The sequence below is a fragment of the Chlamydotis macqueenii genome, chromosome 1 (genome assembly GCF_036417535.1).
Source record: "Chlamydotis macqueenii isolate bChlMac1 chromosome 1, bChlMac1.mat, whole genome shotgun sequence".
NCBI classification, from domain to species: Eukaryota; Metazoa; Chordata; class Aves; order Otidiformes; family Otididae; genus Chlamydotis; species Chlamydotis macqueenii.
Genome location: NC_141556.1, coordinates 70,234,316 through 70,258,930, shown reverse-complemented (window position 1 = coordinate 70,258,930; position 24,615 = coordinate 70,234,316). Strand labels below are relative to the sequence as shown.

Genomic DNA, 24,615 nt, shown 5'->3' with positions numbered 1-24,615 from the left:
CATTACTGGATAGTTTAGTAAACAAGGAAGCAAGAGTTGTCCCATGAATTTGGTCCCATCGTTTCAGAACTTGATCCCTGGCTCTGACATGAGCCTCTTGGATGGACTGATGTAATTACACGGTTCATTTTCCCCATTTGCTAATCGAAATAACAATGCTTTTCTTTGCCATAAAGCCGTTTTGGGATGCAAGGAGGAACAGCGCCGCGTAAAAGTTGGCCCTACCGGAGAGCGATCTGATGGAACAGCAACCTTACTGTTCACCCTGCTGTGACACTTGTCAGGACCGGGAGCGACTGTCTGGCTCCGCGTGGAGTTATACAGGCTGCTGTGGTGAGCGGCGCCAAGCAAGGAAGAGGGAGAGAGTTCTTGGGGTGCTCAGTTAAACCGTGGGGCAGATGTAAAAGGCTGCCTTTCCGCCAAAGATGCCGAGTGACAGGGCTGCGCTCATTACTCTCCGAGACCACGCCGGGCCCTGGGTAACGCCTGCAGGCACCTTCAGCGAGTGGGGGGCAACACCTCGCCCGCCCCCCGTGTCCCGCTGGCCGTCCCCCACCGGCCCGGCCGGCACCGCAGCGATCCCGCCGCCCTCCGCACAGCACCGCACCGCAGCGCCGGGGCGGGCGTGCTGCGCCGGGCCGCCCGCAGGGGGCGCCGCAGTGCCGCTCGGCGTGGCGGTGGGCACTGCGGGAGGCGCCGCCGGGCGGGCGGAGGGGCGGGCGGCCTCTCCGCATTGTGCGGCCGCGCCGCCACTGCCGCGGGCGGGAGTGGGGGTGCGCCCGGGACGGGCCGCGCCTCCCTCGCTGAGCGCCGCGGCGCAGTCCGGGCAGCGCCGTGCGCGGCCCCTCCGCTCCAGGAGGTGAGCGCTAGGGGAGGTGGTGGGGCGGGGGTCGGCGGCGGTGCGGAGTTCTGCTCACGCTGGGGGGCGTGGGGAGGAGCGTGAGTGGGGAGGTGCGGCGCGGGAGGCGCGGAGCCGGGCGTGTTGGCAGGCACGCTGGGCGGGCGGCACCTGCCGGGAGCGGGGCCGGGGAGCAGCGCCCACCCGAAGTTACGGGGCAGGCGGTGATGAATCAATATCCACGTAGAAATGTCACACAGAGCTGAGGGCGTGCGGGAAGCGGAGGCTGCGCGGGCGCGGAGCGGTAGCAGCCGCAGGGCGCTGGGTCCGGTACCGGCGAGCGACCGGTGTCCCCCTTCCAGGCAGCCGGTGAGGTGACAGAGCTGCTGAAACACTTTGCGTCTCTAACCCTTCACGCAAAGCGAGCGTGGTCTGGTATCTGCTGTTCCAAACGAACCCGAGCGTGCAGACCTCAGAGGTGCATCGGGATTCTTCTCTGCGTAAGGTGTCTTTACTCTTTCATTTTCTTTACAAGCTTAGGCAAAATCCCCAGGCTTTCGTTTCAAGGAACATCCTTGAAATGCATTTCACTGTAGAGCAGGTAATATTAACATAGTGCTTCTTACGTCACCTTTAGAATTTGTGGCTAAAGTGGACACCTTAGCAAACCTTCAGATTGGGTTGCATTCCTAAGTTCTACCTCGTTTTAACGGGAGACTAAATTTTTGAGGTTTTAGTCAGGGCTGAGGATCATCATCGTTGTCACAGGTGATATTTTTCACCCAGGATCTTGAAGCATTTTACAATGATAGGTACTGTTATGGATTTTTACTGTGCAGAGAAATCAAGGAGATGAAGTGTCCGGTGACTTGCTCAAGGTCACGCAGCAAAGCTGTGAATATAGATAATTCCCATGTGGCCTGTTAAAAGTGTGTAACCAGAAATTCTGGGATCCTTTTTCTAACCCCACGCTTTGCCGAATGTTTATGTATGAGCTGAGGCAGCTTAAACAAGGAGTGCTGGAGAACTTCTGGGTACGGATTTGTTTAGCAGAATGGGCAAGGTACAAGTGCCTTAGAGGTTTTTTTAAGCAACTGCAGCTGAGTAATTGAAACCTTTCTGAAACTGGAAGGCTTGAGGAAAGATCAGGTATCTGCAGGCACTGTTGGTGAGTGCTTGTGGTTTTTAAATACGTTCTACAAAAAGTCATTCATTGGAGTTGAGGCAAGTACAGTAAATATAAGCAATTGCAGCTGAAAGAGAAAGAAAGAATAAGGAACCTTATGCGGAGGTGTGAGGAAGGTTCTTTGGGTTGTTAAGTACTTTTTGCAATATTACAGTGCCAGTAGAAGAGCTAGAAACAGCGAGAGCTAGAAAGCTGAAGGGTAGGTTTTGCATGAACAGTGCCAAATGTGTCAGTGGTGTTACTGCAATGTTTAAAGAAGGAATGTAGCATCAATTATCATGACTATTTAAAAAAAGAAAAAAGGGGGAGGTTGAGGGAGAGCCTGGCTCCTTACAGCTCCATCCTCCTGATGTTCTTCCCCAGGCTCTGCATTGACGTCACAATGACACGGTGAAGTCGAAGACGGGAGCTGGGAACAGGTCTTCTGCTTCACTTTTGGTAATCGAGTGAAGTTGTCACCACTCCGTTCCTTCCAGCATGGCTAAGAGTGCAGAAGTGAAGCTGGCGATCTTTGGTCGAGCTGGTGTGGGCAAGTCAGGTATGTTTGCTGTCTGATTTTTTCTTCTGCTTGTCATCAGGTAACTTTTTGCTCCCCCTGTGCAGACAAAGTCTTTGTACAAAAAGACAGCTGTGACCTTATTCTTGTCAGAGAGGTCAGGGTCAGGCCAGGAGTTCTCTCTTTCTTGCTTTCTATGCTGCTTTCCCGAGGTTCTCCAGAATATAAGTACTTTTATTGCTTAAAAGAAACCAAACCAACAACAACAAAAAAGCAAACTTCCCACCCCAACTCAATCCCACTTCTCATGAAGTGAGTGGGAAGATTCCTCTTTCCATTGGAACAGAATTAGTAATATTTAATTTGTCTCTTCATAGCTTGTGCTAGATGAAGGTATTTATATTATGCTCCCTATCTAAGATCAGATCCTCTGTTAAATATTGTATGACTTCTGTAATAGCTGTAATTCTGGTTGATTTCAGTGGGAAATTTTAGACTTAGCAACTCCAAGAATTTTTATCCTCAGTGCTCTCTTGGATTTACATATTTAGAAGGAAACCATGGAAGTATGATGTGTAAAGTTTGCATTTGGAGAGATCTTTTGAGAAATAAACAGAGTCTGGTGAGTTCATATGGTAGAAACACAAGGGGGAGGTATAAATGTTAAAAATCCATTTCTACAGACAGCCTTTCCTTTGGTGAGACAAGGAGCGTAATGGGAGGGTTGTGAGCTCTCTCAGGTAGTTTGGTGGTGTTGCATTAACTTGACAGCTCCAGGACCACTCTAACATGTCCTTGCACCACAGGGATAAGGAAATAAGGAGACCGAGTCTAATCATGCTTCTGTGCCAGTTTGGGAATTGTAAGATGCTGTCTATTTTAGAGAAATCTGCGCAAGTGAAGCTAGGAGGGAGGACATACTGCTAAGAGCATCAGGCTAGACTCTCAACTGCTGTCAACTAGAAGTAACTTTTGTATTAGAAGTGAAAGTTCTGGCCTGTAAACATTATAGTTTTGTTAACTTCAGAACGGGTTGTTTAAAGAAGCACATTTACCCAGAAGGTATTTTACCAGAACAACACTTGGTGAAGTAGCTCTGTCAGCCTTCAGGAAAAAAGGCGTATGTGAGGCAGAGGTTGTTAGAGATTATACTGCTTATACAAAGACAATGCAGATTAAATTCTAATGTTTTGAATAAGATACCCAAGGGAATGCTGATAATACACTGGGATAAGTTTAAACTGTTCCTTCTCCCCTGCTGCACTCACCCTACCCCTCTTGTATTTGTATTTCATTGTCCTATCCAAGTTTTGCGAGTAACTTCAGTTGTTCCCCCTTGGGTTTGTCTTATATTCGGTTGATGGTTTCTGTGGTTGTCCAGTCTTTTGGTTGGATTCAAAATAATGCAAGAGGATGTTGAAGTATTTGCAGAAAAACTGAAACACTAAAAGATTCCCCTTGCCCTGATATTACTAATCATTTGAGATCTTATATTTAAAAAACAGAAACCTACCAGTTAAGTGCTCAGTTAAAATGCCTCACCAGCACAGGATCAACCTGAGCCTTTTTCTCCTACTGTATCCTTTTTGTAGACTTTATTATACTAGGATTTGATGGTAAAAATGTTTTCTACAGGAAACGTGGAACTGGGTGGGAGATAATTTTTAATGAAAAGCCAATAAAAACATCCTAGTCCTTCAGAGTCCTCCTCCTCTCTCTTTTCTTTTTTTTTTTTTGCTTTGAGATGCAAGGTAACATTACATAAAATATGACTAAGGTCCCCTCTTTTTGATTGTGACCACACGCGTGAATCTGTGTGGAAAGAAGGCACAAATAAGTGGGCAGCACAAGAAGGTGCATTTAAGGGGGTGGAGAAACTCCAGAGTACTGTCAGCTACCTCAACAGAGCAGCAACACTGCCTCCCAGAATCTCCAGCTTGCTTATGAAAACCCCTCTTGTATGTTCCCACAAAAGGATCCGGTTTCAACAGCTCACCCACTCCCAAGAAATAAGTGTGTGTGTGTGTGTGTGTGTGTGTGTGTGTGTGTGTGTGTGTGTGTAAGGGGGGGAGGAAGTCTCTGAAAATACCTATGTGCCTGTAGCCAACAGTTGCAACAGCGGGAGCTGTGCAAGCGCTGTTACACCTTTGCTAAAAGCCGAGCAGGACACAAAGTAGTCTCCAGATAGCTGGGTTTGGCGGATAAGTACCTTGCTAGATTAGCGTTGATAGTGTCTTTTTTTTTAGTGTAGCTGTGTAATTCCCTGTACTTGTGACCAGTTTGTAATGTGCTGTTGAGACAGGATGCTGTGGCTGTAGGTTACTAGAGTAGGCTTGGCCAGACAGCTGAAAGATAAGCCAGGCTCTAGAAGCAAGAATGCAAGCAGAATGCTGGAGCGCACTAGATACGTGTGATGAAAAGGAGACGCTGGGTGATAAATAAGGCCTTTGTAATTGCCAGAAAGTCGTGCCAAAATATGGTCACTGGCTTGCTTTCTTGGCTCATCTTCTTTTGCTGAGGAAGAGCCAGGCATTAGGTTCTTAATCTGTAAGTGGCTTCAGCACCTGACAGCGTCTGTGAAGTTACAGACACATACTGTAATATCCTGGAGAGGCTCCTCTTCCAGTTCCTGACCAGGACTTTGGATCAGTGAATCAAAGCAACTATGAAGAAAGAAGTGTTGTGCTTCAGGACATGTGGAGAATTAAAGCTGTCCCTCATGCACTATGAAAGTCAATAGAACTGTTACCATTACTGAGAGCTGAGGAACATCCTAATCTCATCATTAATGCTAGACATCTGTTTAATGGGGTGCAAGATTCCTTGTTCTACTAAGTAGTCGCTTCCGACTAATCCAAGACTCTCTCAAACATGAGGTGGGAAACCAGAACACTGTTCACAAGTCAAAATAGTGGTGGCATCTCAAAATAAATAATCAAAGCCCGGGAAAACAAAACTTTTCTCCACTTTCTTGCTGCTTATCAAGTTTACATGGTTCAAAGGTTTAAAAAACAAACAGAGGGGAACAGCAAGCCTGAGGGTCAGCTTTTTACTGTTCTTTCTTGCCTTGTCTGCTCCCACCTGCTGGAGAAGGCCAGCAGAATTGCTAATCAACTCACCTGTCCTGTTTTGGTTTTTACTTAATGTAGACCTAAACCTTTCAAATAGAAAAGGGGGAGCCAGCCAACTCAGAAAGGGCTACGTCAGAGTGCTCTAGTAAGGCACCTAGTTCAGATTTACACTAAGTAGTAAATCACTGGTCAGCTCATCTGGGCAAGCTCATCAGGTACAAACATCCCAGCCTGCTTTTGTACAGCGGACTGGATGCTCCTCCATTCACTCAGTTCTTATTGTATAAAAGTTGCATAAAGAGTGTTTTAAACTAGCTAAAAAAAACCCAGATGAGGAGCTCTGCCTGAGCCAAGAAGCACTTTGCTGTTGCTTTACTCGGGAGGAAGAGATGCTCTGTGGGTGGGAAGGGACATTGCTAAGCCCTGCTATAGATAATAGGGCTGCACCTCCTATATTTGGGCTAAAGTTAAGTGGCGCTGAAGGGGAGAACTTTTAAAGTCTTTTTCTTTATGTCCAAGAGGAGCTTGGAGGGAGTAGAGAATTAAAGTTGAAGCGAATTACTTAAACATTTCTGTTTAAATTGTTCTTCTGCTGAATTCTACAGCCTCATTCCTATGGAAACAGAAGTTATAATTTCCTAAATAGCTCCTTTTAAAAATACAGTTGGAACAATTAATACTTAAAGGCCGCCTTCTTCCGTGTCATCACAAGGTACAGTATGTGCCCAGAAAGCTAAAAAGGAGTGAAAGTGTATGAACCAGGAGAAGAAAAGAAGGGCACGTACTGGAGAGCACTGCATGGCTGATGCTTTTCCAACTCATAATTCAGTTAACTATGAAAGCTCAAAATACCTCTGCTTAGGAGCCTTTATATTTTGGCCAAAAATGAGAGAATATCCAGCTGCAGCGTGTGCTATTCAACTTGCCTTTTTGCTGTGCGTGTGCCAGGCTGAATACTCCGAGTTTTTGTGTTAGCGTGTGTGGTGCGCCCAGCCACAAGCAGATGCAGTTGTCGTCTGTTGGGCGGGCCATGCAGCTGCAGTCGTGCTGTGTGACATGGACGTGTGTGTGGTTCCTACTGGTGCTTAAGTGACAGGGAAGATACTAAAGCTCCCACATGCTCCCCCCAGTAAATGTGTGTCTGCTTCTAGACAGCTATGCAAATACTTTTCTTATGCAATCAGGCACATGAGACGTGGGGCTGTTGTCACCTTCTGATCCAGCAATAGTTCAGATGCTTGTGTTTGGGCAAGAGGGTGATTGATAAAGTGGCATCAGTAAAAAGTCATCCTGCAAAGAGCCTGTCCCATCTCAGAAATGAAGATCTCACCAACTTCAGTCATTTTAGTGTCACAGTAGGGAAAGTCCTGAGTAGACATAGATTTATACCTGTTGGCTTACGCTGTTTTCTTCATCTAACCCAGGACAGGGGGACATACTTGGAAGAAAGATACCTGGATTTGAAAGTTACTACAGAACAAATTCAAGCAACAGCCAAGCCAGAGAGCCCTACAACAAATCTGTGTTTTGTTTTTGTTATATGGTGATGTGTCTGAAATACACTACTAGGGATCACTTCCCAACTGCAAGGTCTGAGCACGTGGGGAATAGAACCGAATTCAGAACCACCCTCCCCCCCCTTCAAAAAACCATATGGGTTACTGGGAAAGAAGCCCATTTCAGAGTGATTTTCTGCTTCACAAATCCCTGCTCATATGTTTTCCCCCTCTAGTTTCATTTCAGGGTCTTTTGGGGAAACCTGAGTTATTAAGGAGTGATTAGTCATCGAGCTCACAGCTCTGCTAGTAAGGCAAGGAAAGCTACCACAAAAGCTTAAAAGTCCATGCTGCACCAACTGATGTATCTAGGGAGGATTCCTGTAATAAAGTACCTCTGAAATCCAGCAACATGGGTGGAAGGAGACCGTGGATTTTCTGGGGCTTTTGCATTCTCTGGTTTTACAGTTTTCAACCATATATCAGTTCATTGAGGTACTGTGCATGTATGTGTATACGTACTAGTAGAAATGTAACAGTAATTAGATCACTCTGGGTGAGGTTTTGTGATTATTTCTCCCTCAGCAAGTATGCCCCCCTGGAGCAGGTAATATTGCAAGGAACCAGTTGCATTAACATGACCTTTCCACGCTCCTGTCCAGTGGATGACATTGATGCCTATACAGAGGGTGAGCCCTGGGTTCATGGATCAGTGAAATAAGTTGCTGTCACTCATGGATACATGGATCATTGCCATGCTGACAAGGAGAAGGGCTGCTGTTGTTGTGGCCCTAATACGTGCAGTTTTTGGGCCAGGCAGGGCATATATTAACCAAGTGCAGGGCCCTACTGGGATCAGCAGTACCTGTGGGCTGCTTGGAAAAGCCCCACTGGCTGTGCCGCACATAAACAAGCTTTTAGTCAGCAGCTGTGTGACAATCAGTCTCTCTTGGACTTCCTCAAAACTGTATTTGTTGATTCTTGTTATGCTAAAACTGAAGGGAGGGAACACCAAGAACTTGGGCCAGGCACACAAGCATTTGCTCGGAGTGGCAAGATCTTGTATCTGTCACCTCTTCCTTTTCTTCTGCTCGTTTGCCTGTCTGTGGTTCATTATAGCCTTGCTCTTGGTGTAGAAAGCATTCATGCTCTGCTTGATATTTGATCTTCCTTCTGGCTAACCATGAAATAATAAAACACAGAATTTCTCTAACCAAACACCAACGTTGTTCATTCAAGCATAGCTGCCTTCCCTGTTCCATCTCATTTAACGACATCTGACATCGGCGCTACCTGCATCCCCTCTGAGCAGCTGGTGGCAGCTGTTAGAGCTAAGACTAGTCCTGCTGTTCTTTGTTTCTGTTTAGGTTGGGCTAAATATAGCCTGCAGTTTGATTACCAGGGAAGGAATGCCAGGATTCAAGATTTATGTGTGCAGCACAGATTTTTCTCTAGGCCTGCGCCCGGCCACCCCCTGCAGCTCTTGCCTTGATAAGATAGCCATCCTGCCCACTTCTGCCTCCTGTAGTTATTGTGAAAGACAGCCAAAAAGCTTCCTGGTGGAGAACCTGGAATCCTTCTCTAGCTTGCCACAAAGCCTCGCAGTGTTTTGGTCACTCTGCTGTTCCCCACCACGTCACTGAATGCACTGGTGTCTCCCAGGCTGCTGACCCTAATGGGTGCTTTCAGAAATGCTGAGATTCTTATTCTTCCACAAACTTGTTCTTTACCTCCCTGGTTTCTGCAGTAACTACCTACCCCTTGCCTTCCCTTGCATCTACTTTTTTTGCTTTGTTTCTTCTCAGCTGTCACACCTCCCTTTTCCCTTGCCATTTTAGTACATGTTCCCTAAAGTCTGCGTATGGTGGAATCACTTCTGTATTGTACTTTACATGAAAACTTTGTATTTACAGTTGCCTGCTCAGCCTCCTCACTTAGTGCTTCCTTAGTGCATCTGTTTCTCATCTCCAGCTCCTTCGTAACTCTTTGCCCACAGTGCATCATTAAAGGCTCAGTGCGCGAGATCCAGATGAGCTGACCTGGCAGCAGCGATGTGATGTAGCAAAGAACAGCCATTGTGAAGTGATTCCTACTGTCCCAAAAACCATTCCCTGGCTTGGACTTTGAGGATGCTCCAAGCTTTGACTGCTCCAGACAGTCATTGTGTAAAACCAGCTTCACACAGGTTAAAAAGGGAAGCGGTGTGTATCTTGACATAGCTAGACTCGGTCATAGAAGTGGGTAAATTCACTTATTTTGGCTTTGTAGCAGAGCAGGAGAAGCAAGTTATGTCTGTATTTCCCAAGCAAACTTTCTTCTTCTGCATTTATCTTTGTGCCACCCTTACACCTTTTACATTTACAGCACCCAAAAATAAATATGTAAGTAAATGAAAAACTAACCCTGCCTTAAAGTAGGAGGACCCACAAAATGGTTGAGGGTTAAGCTGAGCTGTGGTTACAGGGCTGTCATTAGCTGCTATTGACTGAAGGTGTTTGTACCCTAGCAGGCACGCTGTGGTGCACAGGAGAGCGTGAGAACTGCTGTAAGGTAGCAGTGGGTGCAGAAACTATGGCATCCTCATCCGTTTAGCTGCTTTGATTCCAAGTCTGTGCTTGCTCAGCATTACTGACAGTCTTTTACTATACCTGCTCCTGCAGAAGCAGAGCTATAGCTTTGGGAGAAGGCACTCCTCAGTTTCCTTCCCTTTCCACATGCAGTTTGTGGGGCACTCCCCATTGCCACTCTGCTGGTTATGGGACTCCCACCTCACTGGCCCTCAACCTGACCTGCTGTTTGAACTAACATTTCTTCCCATTCACCTCAGATAAAACCATGTCCCTCGATTTCATTGACTCCTACCTCTTCCCGGAGTCGGAAAGATAACTGGGAAGGGGGGGTGCATCTGTTTCTATCGCCTTTTTGTAATTTGGAATGGGAAAAGTACTTTTTATGATTGTTTCCCACCAGGTAGAGCATTCACGCTGCTGAGTTAGTCTGCAGCTGTTACGGTTTCTAATGGATTTGCCATGTAGGTGTTGGGAAATGCCATATATTATGGGAGTGATGCTATAGATAACTCATATTCTATGCATACAGTATGAAAAGATGAATGGCGAGAGAAGCATGAAGCCCCTGGGGAAGGAAGTAGTAGATATATTAAACATATGTGCAGCTTTAAAATGCCGTAGAAATTGGCTGGAGTCTCCAGCTGCCTTTCCAGAAATGTTAGACAGTAGTCTGCACACAGGAAAATGAGGGAGTATGTTGAAAACATCAAGCCTGGTTTTAAGAGCACATGGAGCTTCTAACACTCGCAGGTTGTTTTGCTGCAGCCACTCAGGGGTCTGGAGAAAGGAAGCTGCAGATAAGCAAGAGCAGAGGCCTGGGGCAGCAATGTGTTACCATGTGGGAACTGTTTGGATAAGGAGCTTGAAAAGTTTTTCAAGCTGGAAGGATGCAACTGGAGAGCGCACAGGATCTACTCTCCCAGGAAGGGAATCTCTTTAGCACTTGAACAGCACTCTAGCTTTCCAAAGGGCTGTGGGAACAAGGGCCACCGCCATGACCCTCCTGCAAGGCACGCCACTGTGACTATCCTCAAGGGGCCAATGTGGAACTGAGGTGAAGGAAGGAGGAGCTTGATGGTCTCCAGTCACCAAGGGAATTGCCAAAGCTTCTTTTCATGATTTCTCCTCTGGGCCAGGGCTGGCAGTAGTTACCCAGCACCTGAGCCCCAACTCCTGTAGGCCCTGTGGGATCCTCATGACCCTTTATGGCTCCTCCACTGCCATGAATTGTTGACAGCAAAATAAAACATTGAAATAACATTTATTTTCATTAAAAACATATTTGGCGATCCTGTCTTTCACTGCTTACCCTGTCTGGCTTAATTTCATTTTGACCCACAGAACCACAAGCATAAAAGGAGCTGGTCTTTACCTTCTTTCTCCCCTTCATGCGGCTATATTTGCCATCCAACTCTGAGTATAACTACAATATAATCCTTCATAGATGGGCACAACGTTACTCTAGAAGGCAGCTTTTGTCAGTGGCTTACCTCTGTGCCTGCCATGGGAAACAAAAATCCCACTCCTCACAATGCCAGAAGCCAGTTATACAAAGCTGTTGACCATGATCTTTTCCTGACCTACCCAGCAATTGACCTGTGCCCTTGGGGAGCTTTACAAGTGAGAACATTGAGTCTGACATTTGGAGCAGAAAAGTGCAAGAAAGAATGTAGAAGCCAAAAAATCAGAGCAGGCTATTTATTTCTTCGCTGAAATAGGGCTGCAGAATAAATAGAAATATATTGGAGAGTCACCACAGAAGAATGCAGCATTAGACCCATGGGGAGCATAAAAAAAATGCAAACAAAGAAAACCCCCGAACACCACACTCCGCAAAACAGGGGGGCATGGGCATATGAGTGCCAAAACAAACACCTTGTTTGGTGTGGCAGAATCTGTGATGCCAAGCACTACTGCTTAACCCAACTGGATGCTTGTGGTTACATATACTCGAGCTGGTTCTGCTCCAGGCTGAATTCCAAGATGAAATAATTTAATAGTGATCCACGGCAGGCGTTTGTCCCATGAGTCCATGTCTGCTAGATCTATTGCCAGGCAAAGTTTCAGGAAATTTATCTCTAATTAAGAGAACCTGGCCTTTATCTACAGGGAGCATGGCAGATCACAGAAGATTATTGAAGAGGAGTGGAGAGCAGTGTCACCATCCTTATTTATATATTTATTTAGAAATATGTCCTTCAGTGATGTGTGGTCTTTTACCCCTTCTGGCAGTGGGTGCCTACTTACCCCAGCTGAGGGAGTATCTGGCCAAACAAGCTTCCTTACAAAGCTGGGAGTGTGAAGCGGGCTGCCCCGCTCCCGTGCTGTGCCCACACAACCACCTTTCCCCTTGCTGCAAGAGGGACCTGAGGAAATTGCCTTATTTCCTGACCACAGCCAACATATACACTAAAGCAGGAGGATTGGGAGCTCTTGTAATTCATATGCTAGCAAGTGTAACTGCAGATGGAGCCCCTTACATCCAGTCCTTCTGTTTGTTTATGTTTACCTTGCTGATCAAATGACAAAAACAGAGAGCACAGCAATTTTCCCATAAAGATGCACAATCCTGAAAGAACAACACCTGCCTCTGAAGAGCTGCAGGCAGAAAGGCTGAGGGCAGCAAGAGACAATTTTATGCAGGACCCAGCTTACTGTTTTTCATTTATCAAATATTCATGTACTACTGATGGCATTCTGACTAAAGAAATAGGCTTGGGCATAGGGTTGTGAATAATCCAGCTAGAGGCTAGCTAACATAAGTTAGCCATAGATGGAAAACAATCAAAACTGAGCAAAAAGAAACCCATGCTTTTGAGATTTGATAAGTGAAAAATGTAAATCAAAATTCTCACCATTAAGTGTCAATGGAGGAAGGATTTGTTAATGAGTTGTACTGGTAAGATATGAAAAGTAAATGATGCAAAAAGCAATCCAAGTTCATTTTTTGCTTGAAAGGAAGCGACTAACCTGACTGCATGGTTCAGGCTGATTCAGAGGGAGAGGCAGACCTGTTCTGGAAGCACCAGCCAACCACCATTCTCCTCACATTACTGTCTCACTGAAATAAAAGCAAGCACTGGCTGAGGCAAGAAATCAAGATCTTGCCTTTAATTAATCTTCAGTGTCCTATGGTAATCTCAAATAAGTACATCTCATGCAAGAATACTCTTTCATTAGTGTTCAGTGTCATTTAACCGGTCTGTTTCTCACCACCCCCCACCATGCATCAATATCCCTTTGGTAATTTCTTAGGGATTTTTGTTTGCAGTTTCTGACCTGGCATCTGAAATAACCAAGTCTCTCCCATGAAAACAAACTACCTCTACTTTAAACATACTCAGTTTTAATTTTCTATTTAGGATCTAGTGCAAAAGAGGCACCTGAGCATTGACTCAGCATCACTATGGCAGGAACCAGTAGAAATTCACAGAGTGCCCAGTATGTGTTGGGAGGAATTTGGAAGCCTGCACTGTAAGAAATACTTGTGTAGTTTGGATAGGTCTTATGTAAAGCTCTGCAGACTTCTAGAGCACCAAGGAAAAGATCATGCACTATGTCCACTCTTTCCTGCTTGAAAAGGCAAATACATTGGATTCTGAGCTAAGAAAGGAGCTTTGCCTGTTCTGTTTTCGTAGTCCCCCTTTACAGAATAAACCACTAAATTATATAGGAATTTACTTCTTATTTTATTTTCATAACAAAATCTCAATAAAGTTGCCTGTTTCTTAAGGAGTTATAGCACCTATGATGTATATTGATCTGCAGTTTTTGATCTGCATGGTACCATAAGCATCAGCTCTGGCTACCTGGGTATCCCTTCGAAGATGAGGCAGGAGACAGACCATGGAAAATGCAAAATTACTCTAGAGCAATTTTTTAAGTGTTAGCACTTTAGAGGTATGAAAAGTATCATAATTTGCCTGCAGGTTTCTAGACACAGCTGAACAACGCTTCAGAATTATTAGGACTAATTTCATGTTCAGTATAATACATTCTGCCTCACATTAGGTCTGTATCTAAAAGACTTTTTAAGCAGCTGAAATAATTTTGCCTGGCTCATTTTATAGCATTTCTTCAATGGCCACATGTTTACTAAATGATACTTTCTAATAAGCTGTGAAAATTTTAGTACCATCAAGTTTGAGGAACTTCATTGCACATCACAGTGCTGGAGGCATTGCTTTTTGTTCCCAGTGCTGTAGCATGGACAGGGACTGGCTGCAAATAAAAGCAAAGGACTCAACAGAAAAGAGTGGCCCTCACAAGTTAAAACAATACGTTGCTGCCTTAGATCCTGTTTTATGGTTCTGCACAGGCAGTAGCTGACATTCACGTTATTCAAAAAGGCAAGGAAAATACAGTGACCAACAGCAGGAGTTGGAATGGGGCTTAGGGAAACATGTTCATGACTAAAACACCTTGAGGCTTGCTTGTGCACTGTCATTTTCCGTTCCAAACAATTAATATAATTGCTTTTGGTGAAGGTTAAAATGCTTTTTGTGTTTTGTGGCTAGCAAGACACAGTGGATGGAAAAAAGTCTTTAGTTTCAAGCGTGGGCAGACTGACATCATCGTGTGTTAAAAGTACTAAATCATTGTGCAATTCCAGGACTCCTCAGTTCATTTTAATAGGTGACTTAAGAAGTCAGGGCTCTACACTCCTGTGACATTCTAAAGGCGTATTTCATATGATATTTTGGAACACTTTGAACCTGCTGATGGCAAAAGTGCTCTCAGATCCCACATTGTTCTGCTTGGAAAAAAGTTCCCAGGGCAGTCGCGAACAAAGGATGGTTGATGTGCCTCCCAGAGGACTAACCCGGTGAGAGTAGTTTTGTACATGTCTCTGTTTTGTAAGGCATAATCCAGTTGCACCTCTTCAGTTTCTGAAGTCTTAGGGATGGTCTTAATGATGTTGCTTTTTTTTTTTTTGGTCTGAATCTTGACCTCTAGAAAAAACCTTACCTGCGTGAAACTTAGGGCACAGAGGGACATTCTCTAGTTCTCCATTGGATTGCAGGCTTTCTGAGGAGCAAGGCCAGCATCCCAGTAAAAATGGTGGTACATTACCTACGAGATCCAAGTTTAATTCCTGTAAGCAAAGTGTCTGGGCTGCAGGCTTTCAGCTATTCTAAGAAAACCAAACCAAAACCCAAACCCCACACTCAAAATAACCCCATGAACACATGGAGCCGCTCAGTCACTATGGGAATGCGGACTGTCTCTTGTATAATACCTAATGACTGTTCTGCCTTCAAGTTAATCCCTGTACCTGTCACACGAGGGATAGCCAGTGCTGAAAAAGCCTTATGGGTTGGGACACTTTTTAGAACAGGACAGGAGTGTGCAGTGAAGGCAATGATACTAATGTGTAAAGACCTCATATCACTCAAGGACTTTGGTGAAGTACTGGGACATGATCAGGGAATTTTTTTTTTACGTCAGCACAACGTTGTAACTGCTACTTCTAAAAAAAAAAAAAAATTAATTGTACCATCCTGAAGCTTTCCGTTGTACAGATGAAGTGAAACAAGTCCCTCAGCTCATGAATTTGAAAGACAGCATTGTTGCCTAAATGTCGTCAAACAGGTAGTGCACTTGCTACCATACTTCAATATTAAGTGATGCTGGAGAAACTTAAAATGTCAGTAAAGTGAGAAAGATATATGTATGGACTCTCTCCACTCTTAGGGAGTCAGTACAGGGTTCTCTAGCAGTAGTCTCAACAGTGCAGAACTTGTCCAATTTTAGGTAACTTATGAACACTCTAGGATTTTATTCCCCAGTAAATAAAATGCTTGTCACTGGGGAAATTATGTCCTTCATTGCAAGGGTCCTTCCTGACTCAAAAAATATGATCTTGTTAAGACAGATTATTTTTGTAATACAGTTATGAAATATCTTTAGAGTATTAAAAAAAAAAACCCAAATCTATAACTTTCTGTTAAATAAAACAAATACATATAATTTTATGGCACTAAGTTGGAAGCATTAGCTGAGTCAATGTTTGGACTGTGCTACAGGAGTGTTAATGAGAAATTGCAAGTTTTATGCATTTGAACTCATTAAAATGAACAGCACAATTTGTGCAGCAGTGACTTATTTGCAAGAATAGAGGTTAACAGGAGCATGTGGAATAGCAGAATAAAGATGCAATTTCTTCTGTAAATTCACATGAAGATCAGAACAAAAATACAGAGCTTTCTGCTGACTCTCAGCTAACATGAATATTTTTACTGATGACTGGGGTGTGAGATTTGAAAACAGAATGGCAAAGAAACTAAGAGCTTGCACAGAGGAGATCCTGCACATACTGGGGGGGAAATCTAGACACAGACAGTTTCAGAAAGAAAATCTAAGTTAACACTCGTGGAAGATGAAAAAGCAAAGTCACAGAAAGGTGAGCTTTAGATACAACTCTTCAAAGCTAAATGGAAATTTCATTGGATTATTTGCAAAGCTGAAGAACATTAGTTATGGGAAATTAAAGATTATTAGTTAAATTAATTCAAGAGTCCACAAAATGCTAGACTAAATAACCTTGTACAGTGCCCTGAACAAATGCTATGTCCCTCACAGACAGGAGGAGGTTGATATATAGGTAAGATTTTATTTCAAACAGTCTGAATTTCTGCTTCTTGGTGCTGCTATTTCTGCACTGTTTTCTTTTCCTGAGAGGTGATAATCTACTAGGGAGGTCTCAGTTTAAAGGAGACTCTCCTTATTCAGAGGCAGCTCTGGGAGATTTGGAAAGTGGAAGTTTCAAAACACTCACTGAGGGAATGGTCAGAAAGTAATGTTTGGAGATTTCTGTAATTTTTTTTTTTTTTAATCTCTTAATTAAGAGAAGATTTCCTCAGCCTTAGCCACTCCAAGGGCTTGAACAGAATTGATCCAGGAGAATCTGCAGTGATTTACAGCGAGGCTTTTTTTTTTCCCCTTTTTTTTTCTCCTTCCTCCAGAAAAATACTATTTTGGGTCTCTTCTGAATTACCATCTTTACATAGCAGTATTTGCACAATTAAGAAGTACTGACAGATATCTAGAGATCAATCCAAAATCGGTGGAAGTCAGTGGAAAAGTATATGTTTAATTCTGTGGGCTTCGGAGCAGGTCCGTGGAGAGCAAGGTCAGTTCCACGGACCATGGCTGCTGTCCCTCCATGGCAGTTCCCAGAGATTCCTTCCGGCAGGAGTCTGGTGCATCCCACACCCAGTGTTAGCAGACTCCCTCAGAAAGTAGTAAAATCATAGAATCTTTAAGGTTGGAAAAGACCTCCAAGATCATCAAGTCCAACCATCAACCTAACACCACCATGCCTACTAAACCATGTCCTGAAGTGCCACGTCTACACGTTCTTTGAACACCCCCAGGGATGATAACTCCACCACTTCCTTGGGCAGCCTGTTCCAATGCTTGATCACTCTTTCAATAAAGAAATTTTTCCTAACATCCAACCTAAACCTCCCCTGCTGCAACTTGAGGCCATTTCCTCTCGTCCTGTCGCTAGTTACTTGGGAGAAGGGACCAACACACCTCTCTCTACAACCTCCTTTCAGGTAGTTGTAGAATGAATTGAAAAGACAGAATAATTAATTGAAAGACAAAATACCATTTAAAAGTAAACCTTGTAAGGACAAAACTGTAGACCTCAGGAAAAGTGTGATATATTATTTACTCAGTCATAGGTGCTGAGTTTTTTTTGCATTTAGAATTTGGAACACTTACAAATTCTCTCAAAGTCCGTCATCTGAAAAAGTTGTAGTTCAGACTTCTTTTTCAACCCTGTCTTGCAACAGCAATAGACTGCAAATAGCGCAGCACTAACATACCCTTGCAGTAGCACATATTTCACGTACTGAGGACAGGCACTAGGTGAAGACATGAACTAACTGATATCAAGCCAGTACCTGTGCCGGGAACCCAACCCAGACCTCTCCAGTTCAATCTAGACCTTGACTCCTTGCACCAAGGACTCTTTTCCTGCTGTTTGCGTGGTTTAAACTGCCACAATCAGCGTGTTAGATTTTTCAGTCGCACAAATCCAGGCTTGCCACAACCTACTGGCTTGACCTCCTAGATACAAGAACCTAGCAGAGTGCTTCTTATCACAGGGCAGCAAGGACATGCTCATAGTTGCAGTGTTTTTCTGTTCAGCGATGAGGTGATCCTTCTAGATGAGTCTGGCTCAGAGTGCTCAGAGCAGTGGAAAAAAGAAGTGGTTTGTTGAGAACTTTGGCAATTAAAATACCAAGGAGACAATGCTAGTTACTAGCACACAAAGCATCAAGGTCACAGGTTCAGTGAGAGGAACTGTTTAGCTGTGCTGCCTCAAAATCCTGAGTTGTATAAGTGAAGTCAGCGCGGCTCCTGCGTTTCTTTCTCTGACAAGAAAGAGCATCATCTGTCAGAGTAAGCCTCAGTTTTCAGTCTGACAGGTGGAGCTGGAAACAACGCTATTTAAGGTAGCCTTAAATAGTACTAGAGTAATACCAGGGTCTCTCTAAGTTTCTTAGGACATTGCTTAGATTTAACTATTCAGAGTGGATGTTTCCATGCTGAGTGTCTGCTTCAGGCTGTTTTCAGGTTGGTTTTTTTTATTTTTTTTTTCTGGAAGATGTCTGCAGAAGTAATATAGTTGTTTCTAAGAACAAGGTTAGAAAAAAGATGAGTTGTGTCTATGTTAAAAATATTCTTGCAGCCACTTCATGTAGGTATTCTAGTATCATCATTCCCCAGAGCACGAACTCAAAATATGCAAGAGGGGGGTTAGCATGTCAGCAAGGGAACGCTTTTGCTATGCTTGTGAAAGTATACTTATGTTTGATAGCGAGCCAGTGCCTCTGGAAGTCCCGAGTTGTGTTTCACGTGTTGGAGCTGGGAGTGAAATTTTCCTTGTGAGTTTATCCTTATGGAAAACATTTCAGCTCTGGATACAAGACTATCTTTCTTTTCAAGGAGCTGTGTAAGGGAAAAAGAGAGCACGCCGGCATTATTGCATTTTCCTTTTTGCTGGCATGGAGGCACTGTGAAGAAGTACTGAAGTGCATGGGAGACAGAAGTCCCAAGAAATGAAAAGCAAACAGCAATATAGGATTAAAATTTCCTTTCCGTTACTTATCTGAAACAGATTTGTCTCTGAAAGCTGAAAATGTAGCTCACAGCCTCAGAGATCAGTGGCAAAATTTCAGTTGCTTTACTTCATCTGGCATCTAAGTCTCAGCACATCAGTGTGAGCCTTTCTCTCTTCCACGCTTGGGCTTTGATGGAGCTTTTTACACTCTATTTTTTATATCCAGTGCAACCAGAAATAAAGAATGAATCAGTGTCACCCACTTAAAGATGCTTCCCTCCTGGGCAGGATTGCAAGACGTCAGCAAAGGGAGATCTCCCTCCCGCAACTGCCTGTGTGGTAGTGAAGACTAAGGATAAGCAGAGGTCTCCTGTCTCAAGGGCCAGCAGGCCAGCCAGCACCTCTCACCAGCCCAAAAAATAATCCAAAGAGCAGGGCTGAGGTTTACCTCACTGGTTCGGGAGAAAATTTTAGTTTATGAATCTGAGAAACTGAAGCGCTACTAAAAGAGAAAAGCCTACCTTCATAAGACCTCTTGTCAAACATAAGCCACAAAGGGGATATCAGTGTATAATTTATATTTCTATTTTTTCTAACATCCTAGATAGAAGCCATTCCAGAACAGTTATTCTTCCCCACACACTTCCATTGAGTTGTTTTCTTGTGGCCTCTGACTGATTTTTTTTTTTTAATTTTTCTTCTTTAAAAAGAGGCTTTTTTTAGTGCAGGGCTGAATGCAATTTTCAAGTAGGCTAGTGAGCAGCTGGGGGGGACAGTTTTAATACCCTGAGTACACCCCATACAGCAGCAGCAGGCCCAGACTCCATTGTCGGTACATTAAATTAATTCTAGATGTTCATCCTAATTCTAGGTCTTCGTCTTAGCTAGATGCTCGTAAGACTCTAAAAAATGAGAGATAATCCAAATGCCTTCCCCAAGATTTAGCACTCACACAGCAGTGAGGAAACTTTTGTTTAGCCTGAGATTCCAGCTTAGCAACACAGTCTTATTTAGCTTTGGTGGAATTTTATAGCCTGTTTTACTGCTGAAAGAGCAGCAATGTGATGAAACTTTTAAATAAATCTCATCTGATGGATTTGCTGGTGCCTTGTTTAGACTAGGGGTGAAAAGCATCCCACCCTCAAAGCTCAACCCTTTTACCACCAACACAGGCGCCATGTTACACCATTAGTGCAGTCTTGACTGGAACATTTCTATAAAAAAAAAAATACATGTACTGTGTGAGAACATGTCACAGATGAGCATTAAGTGTACGCAGTGAATAACTAAACATTAAAACAAACTTATATTACCTTAAGTCAGGGCCCTACTACACAACAGCCAGATAGATCATCACTTCTGCTATGTGTTTTTACCCAAATGCAACAAGTGAACAAAATTAGTGTTCTGGAGTTCATCTGCTGCTGAAACAAATTGTGTGAAAAATAATCCATTTAAGGGCAGCTTCAATTTCATGTTCACTCAGATGCTGAGTTTGACCCAGTTTCTTTTTAAAGAAACTTCCTCTCCCCTTCCCTCGGCTCCCCTTTCTGCTTTCTACTTTGGTGCTGCAATACTACAGGAAGCTGTTTGAATGGTATTTTTCACCTTGTCTGAAGCTGACATGAGGAAAATCTGTTGTCCCAGTGAGAGTAAGGCCAATTTTGCAGACTCTTGAAAAAAATCAAATAATTTTTGGACAAACCCCTAAACTTCTAGCAGTTGTATCTAGATTTGGACTTTTATCTGTGCATTACTCAGGGAAAGCAAAAAAGAGGCATGGGTTAGTGTGTAGTTCTTGATCCCATATGACATGATATCTTAATAAAACTTGTACCTTTGTTTGCTTAAGCCCTTAAATATGTAGAACTGAGACCTTAGCTAAGATCTGTTGAAAGGGCAGCGTCACTGGTCTATGCAAGTGTTAAGTTAATGATTCTGAATGTTGCCTAGTGTTTCTGCTAGGTGAAGGAAAACTCCCCTTCAGCGTTTGTCCCTGTACGTAGGAGTTTAAGGGCCTGAAAACCCTGTATCTTGCCTAGGCTTTCTGCACATTGTTACAAGGAGGGGTTTTTCTGTATTTCCACTGCCTCCCCATTACCATCTCTTTTCTTTCCGTTCCCTCTTAAGATGTCCCTTGCTGAAGGATAGTGGAAATGAGGTCTTACAGCTCTGCTGCCTTTCTTGAGGACACGTCCTTCCAAACTGGATGCCTTTGTGTCAGCCTTTTCCTGCTCAAAGCTTTGTGAAAGCCTTATTGACTCAGTGTTTCCACTGTGGCTTGCAGGGGCATGAAAACAATATTTTTATCAACCTGAGGCATATTAATTTTACATCTATGAGTGATAGAAGCCTGATCTTTATCAAAGATACAGGAGCTGTCTACAGATCCAGAATGTCACATTCTTTTGTGACATTTGGACAATCAGTTGCACAGGCCTGGAAACTAAGCATATGAAAGCTTGAATCCTGAATTGTCAGTGTTACATCCTTCACTATAGTCAGGATGCCTTTATATCCAGGTGAGAATTTTCAGATCCTAGATTTTTAAAAACATCTTATGACCTACCATTACCAAAAAATTTATAAAAACACCTTGAAAAAATAGTTCTTTATGGAAGTTTTCCCTCAACATATTTCTGTATTTTTATATAAGAAAGGATACAGGTGACATATCTTGTGAGCTTGAACCTTTTTGAGCAGTGGACTTAAAATCTGTTTAGAAAGGATAAGAAGTTAATTGCTTTACTAGTTTGATATTGAATATTTAATAATTTTCTTCTTATGATATAGGAAGAGAGCATCCTCTTGCCTTTTTACACCTCCCAGAGAATCATAATTGGACTTGCAGTGTCATTCATACAAGTTGGCATGAATGTTCAAAGGTACTCTCAGTGAATTTTAACTGCTAAAGAGAACAGTTTTAATACGAATACAAGTACAAGGATCGTGTTTATTTGCACTTAGCAAATGAATGACAGTTCTAAAGTCCAAGTGTGTCTACATCAATAGTTAGCAGCCAGGAGAAAATGCAAGGTTAAATATTGAAATGTATGAAGCCAGGTTGGTGTAAAGCTCCAAAGTAATGTCATGCTAAAATGTTTCCCAGAAATTCTGCCTTGAAATGAACCACAGAGTGCTATGGTTGACAGCAGGGGACTTTGGTCCTAGTTTTCTAGCGTCTGTTCTTAATACTGCTGCTATCTATTATATAACCTTGAGAAAACTTCTATCATTCTGGGGCTCCTCACTCACCATCCTATGGTGAGACATGAGGAGAAGGCTTTATTAATCTTAGAGAAATGCTTGATGTCCTTGAATAGAAGCAGCCATACAAGTGCAAAGTGTGGATGATAAAGAGAAAATTCCCCGGGGAGAGACTAAGAGGAGGTGAAGGTGGAGGGGAGTTCCTGCACTCCTGTGATGCGTAGTTCTGCAAGTGCTTCTGCAGAATAGGTAGCTCTCAGAAGTCTGGCTGGAGTAAAAAAGATGCTGATTTGTGACTGAATTAAGCTTTGCAGTCAAGGTGGATAGGAGAGAAAGAGAAATTAAGGGAATGTAACAGCAGCTTTACAAGGAGACATTGGGCAAAAAAAAAAAAAAGGGACTCCCCAATTAGAAAGCAAAAGGGAGAGGGAAGATATGGTCAGGGTTTACACATCATTAAAATGGTGGGCAAAATGAACACAGAGTTCATTGAATACTACAGTACGAGGCCATTTGGTGAAACTAGCATAAGTCTGGCTTAAACCAGATACAAACAAGTATTTCTTTACAGAATAGGTAGTGACATCCTGAAACTTGTTGCTAGAGTTTTAAAGCACAGGTAACATCAACAGGTTCATAAAAGATTTACTCAAGTTCACGGAGAACAGATCTACAAATGGGTTTTGAAGGAGAAGGCAGGGATTTGCCTTAACATCCGTAATTCAACAAGTCTCAATGAGAGGAGCGGACCACAGATAGCAGCCGGGCTTGCATGCTTTCCCTAGACAGTATCTCCTGTTGCCGCTGTCGGGGACGAAGCACTTGGCTAAGATGAACTGTTGATCTGACCCAGTAGGGCATTTCGTATGCTCCTGTGCTACAGGGAACAAATCACGCAGGCAGTGCCGTAACTTTACACGCTGTTGTCCCTGTAAGACTCCCTTTTCATATTATCTACAGACTTTCAAATATCAGAACAGGACTAAGCACCTTCCTGAACATATGCTACTACTGCCCCCCTCCCCCCCCCCGCCAAGAGAGGATGTTTAATTTTTTTTAAAATTCACATTTTCAATTAGCTGCTGTTAAGATTCTTTTTACTTGCTTTCTGGTGTGAAGTTTCAGAACACACCTGCTTAACATTTTCAAACTTTTCTGCATAATCAGGGTGGCTGAACACGTCTCTGTGGGCTTTCAAACAAAGCTGAGATTCTTATAGTGTCTGCTGCCATCAGTCAGGACTGCAGTAAAGGTAGCAAATGTCAAAAAAATTGTGGTGAAGTCAGGAGAGATGGCTATATTGTTGTGACTAAACAAGACTGCAGCTGGCTGTCAGCCATCTAGATGATTTTGTATGTGTTTAGCTTCCACAAATCAAAAAGACTTCTGGAATTAATCTATTTCAGAGGTCTACATCAAAGAAGAACAACCATTACAAGTGGCATTTGAAGTGTCAGCACAGGTATTATAATAACCCGAATAATGGCACTAAAAATCTGTATTCTTGGCAGCGAACCCCTTCCACCACAGTCACAGGAGTATGGGGTGGTTTTTCTTGAGGCTGAACAGGTGAATTGTGTCTTAAAGTCTGTTGGCTGCAAACTTCTGCAACAACAGTTGACCATACAAACTGACATTGGTGAACCTGAGAGCAAAATCTGACCAGGTACATTTAGTTTAATGTGATTCTTAAGTTGTTGGCTTATGTTTTATTCTGCTTCTGCCTGGCTCCTTTCTTTTGCAAGTGCACTTTACCTGGAAGGCACCATTCTGTGCTTACTGGGCCATAAGATAGGGCATCCTTTTCACTTGACAGCTTTGGAAGCAGGGATAGACCTCATAAGAGAGGTGATAACACACATGCTTATCTAGAAGTCTTACAAAATTTCAACCTAGAGCTATTCAAAGTGTTGTGGTTGTTGGTGGGTTTTTTTTTGGTTTGGTTTTTTTTTTTTTTTTTTTTTTTTTGGAGAGGGCTGGTAGGGTGGTGTTGAGGTTTTTGGTTTTTTAAACAGACACTCAAACTCCTAGGAATAATTTCTGAAGCATAAACAGCCTAATCTGACTGTAGCCAAACAGAGGAAATGTTAATCTGTCTCACTGTAAACAAATACTTTAGCACTCCTTATCAAAACCCCTGTAGGACCACAGTATTCTTCAGAAGAGCTCTACCGACCTGCACACACAAGCCTTGGTATTTAAGTCCCTCTATTAAGAGGGCTACACATTGACTCACTAAAACAAGAAGGTGTGCAGCCTACTTATGGCAAAGCACAGGTGGCTTATTTTGAGGTGCTGAGCTGTAAAATAGGTTATTTGCCTATGTCCCCAGGTGCCAGGAGGTTATCTGGACGTCCAGTGCATGCGTTGATGCAGTTTCCAAGTTTTCTTATGCTTTACGTAGAGCAATCCTGGTTTTAATGAGAGAAGTCCTATATCTACTAATGAGAGCTGCAGATTAGGAAACAGGAGCCTGAGGGTTATCGATGATAGTTCAGTCCTTGTGTGGTCTTGGCAAGTCACTTAATTGTTTGCTACCTCAACTTCTCCCAGGCCCTGAAGAATATAGTACTTTGTTATTTCCTGCTTCCTCTTTCATTATGGTAAGCACCAGCAAGTCCCTGCAGAGATTAGAGGACTCTCTCTACTGTTTGCTATAAGGCAAACAAGAAAAA

At 43.3% G+C, this 24,615-nt stretch overlaps 1 protein-coding gene across 2 annotated transcripts in view; it reads left to right on the top strand.

The window, feature by feature from the left end:
- The first annotated feature begins 739 nt into the window (after positions 1 to 739).
- The window catches only part of RERG (RAS like estrogen regulated growth inhibitor), a 111,451-nt gene continuing 87,575 nt past the window's right edge, over positions 740 to 24,615 (top strand). The window contains exons 1-2 of one of the 2 annotated variants that reach the window (XM_086756105.1): positions 740 to 859; positions 2,388 to 2,562. In XM_086756105.1, coding sequence (XP_086612231.1) covers positions 2,502 to 2,562 — 61 coding nt within the window. In that variant the 5' untranslated portion in view covers positions 740 to 859; positions 2,388 to 2,501. The remainder of the gene's footprint in view (positions 860 to 2,387; positions 2,563 to 24,615) is intronic. The other variant, XM_086756111.1, reaches the window with a different exon arrangement.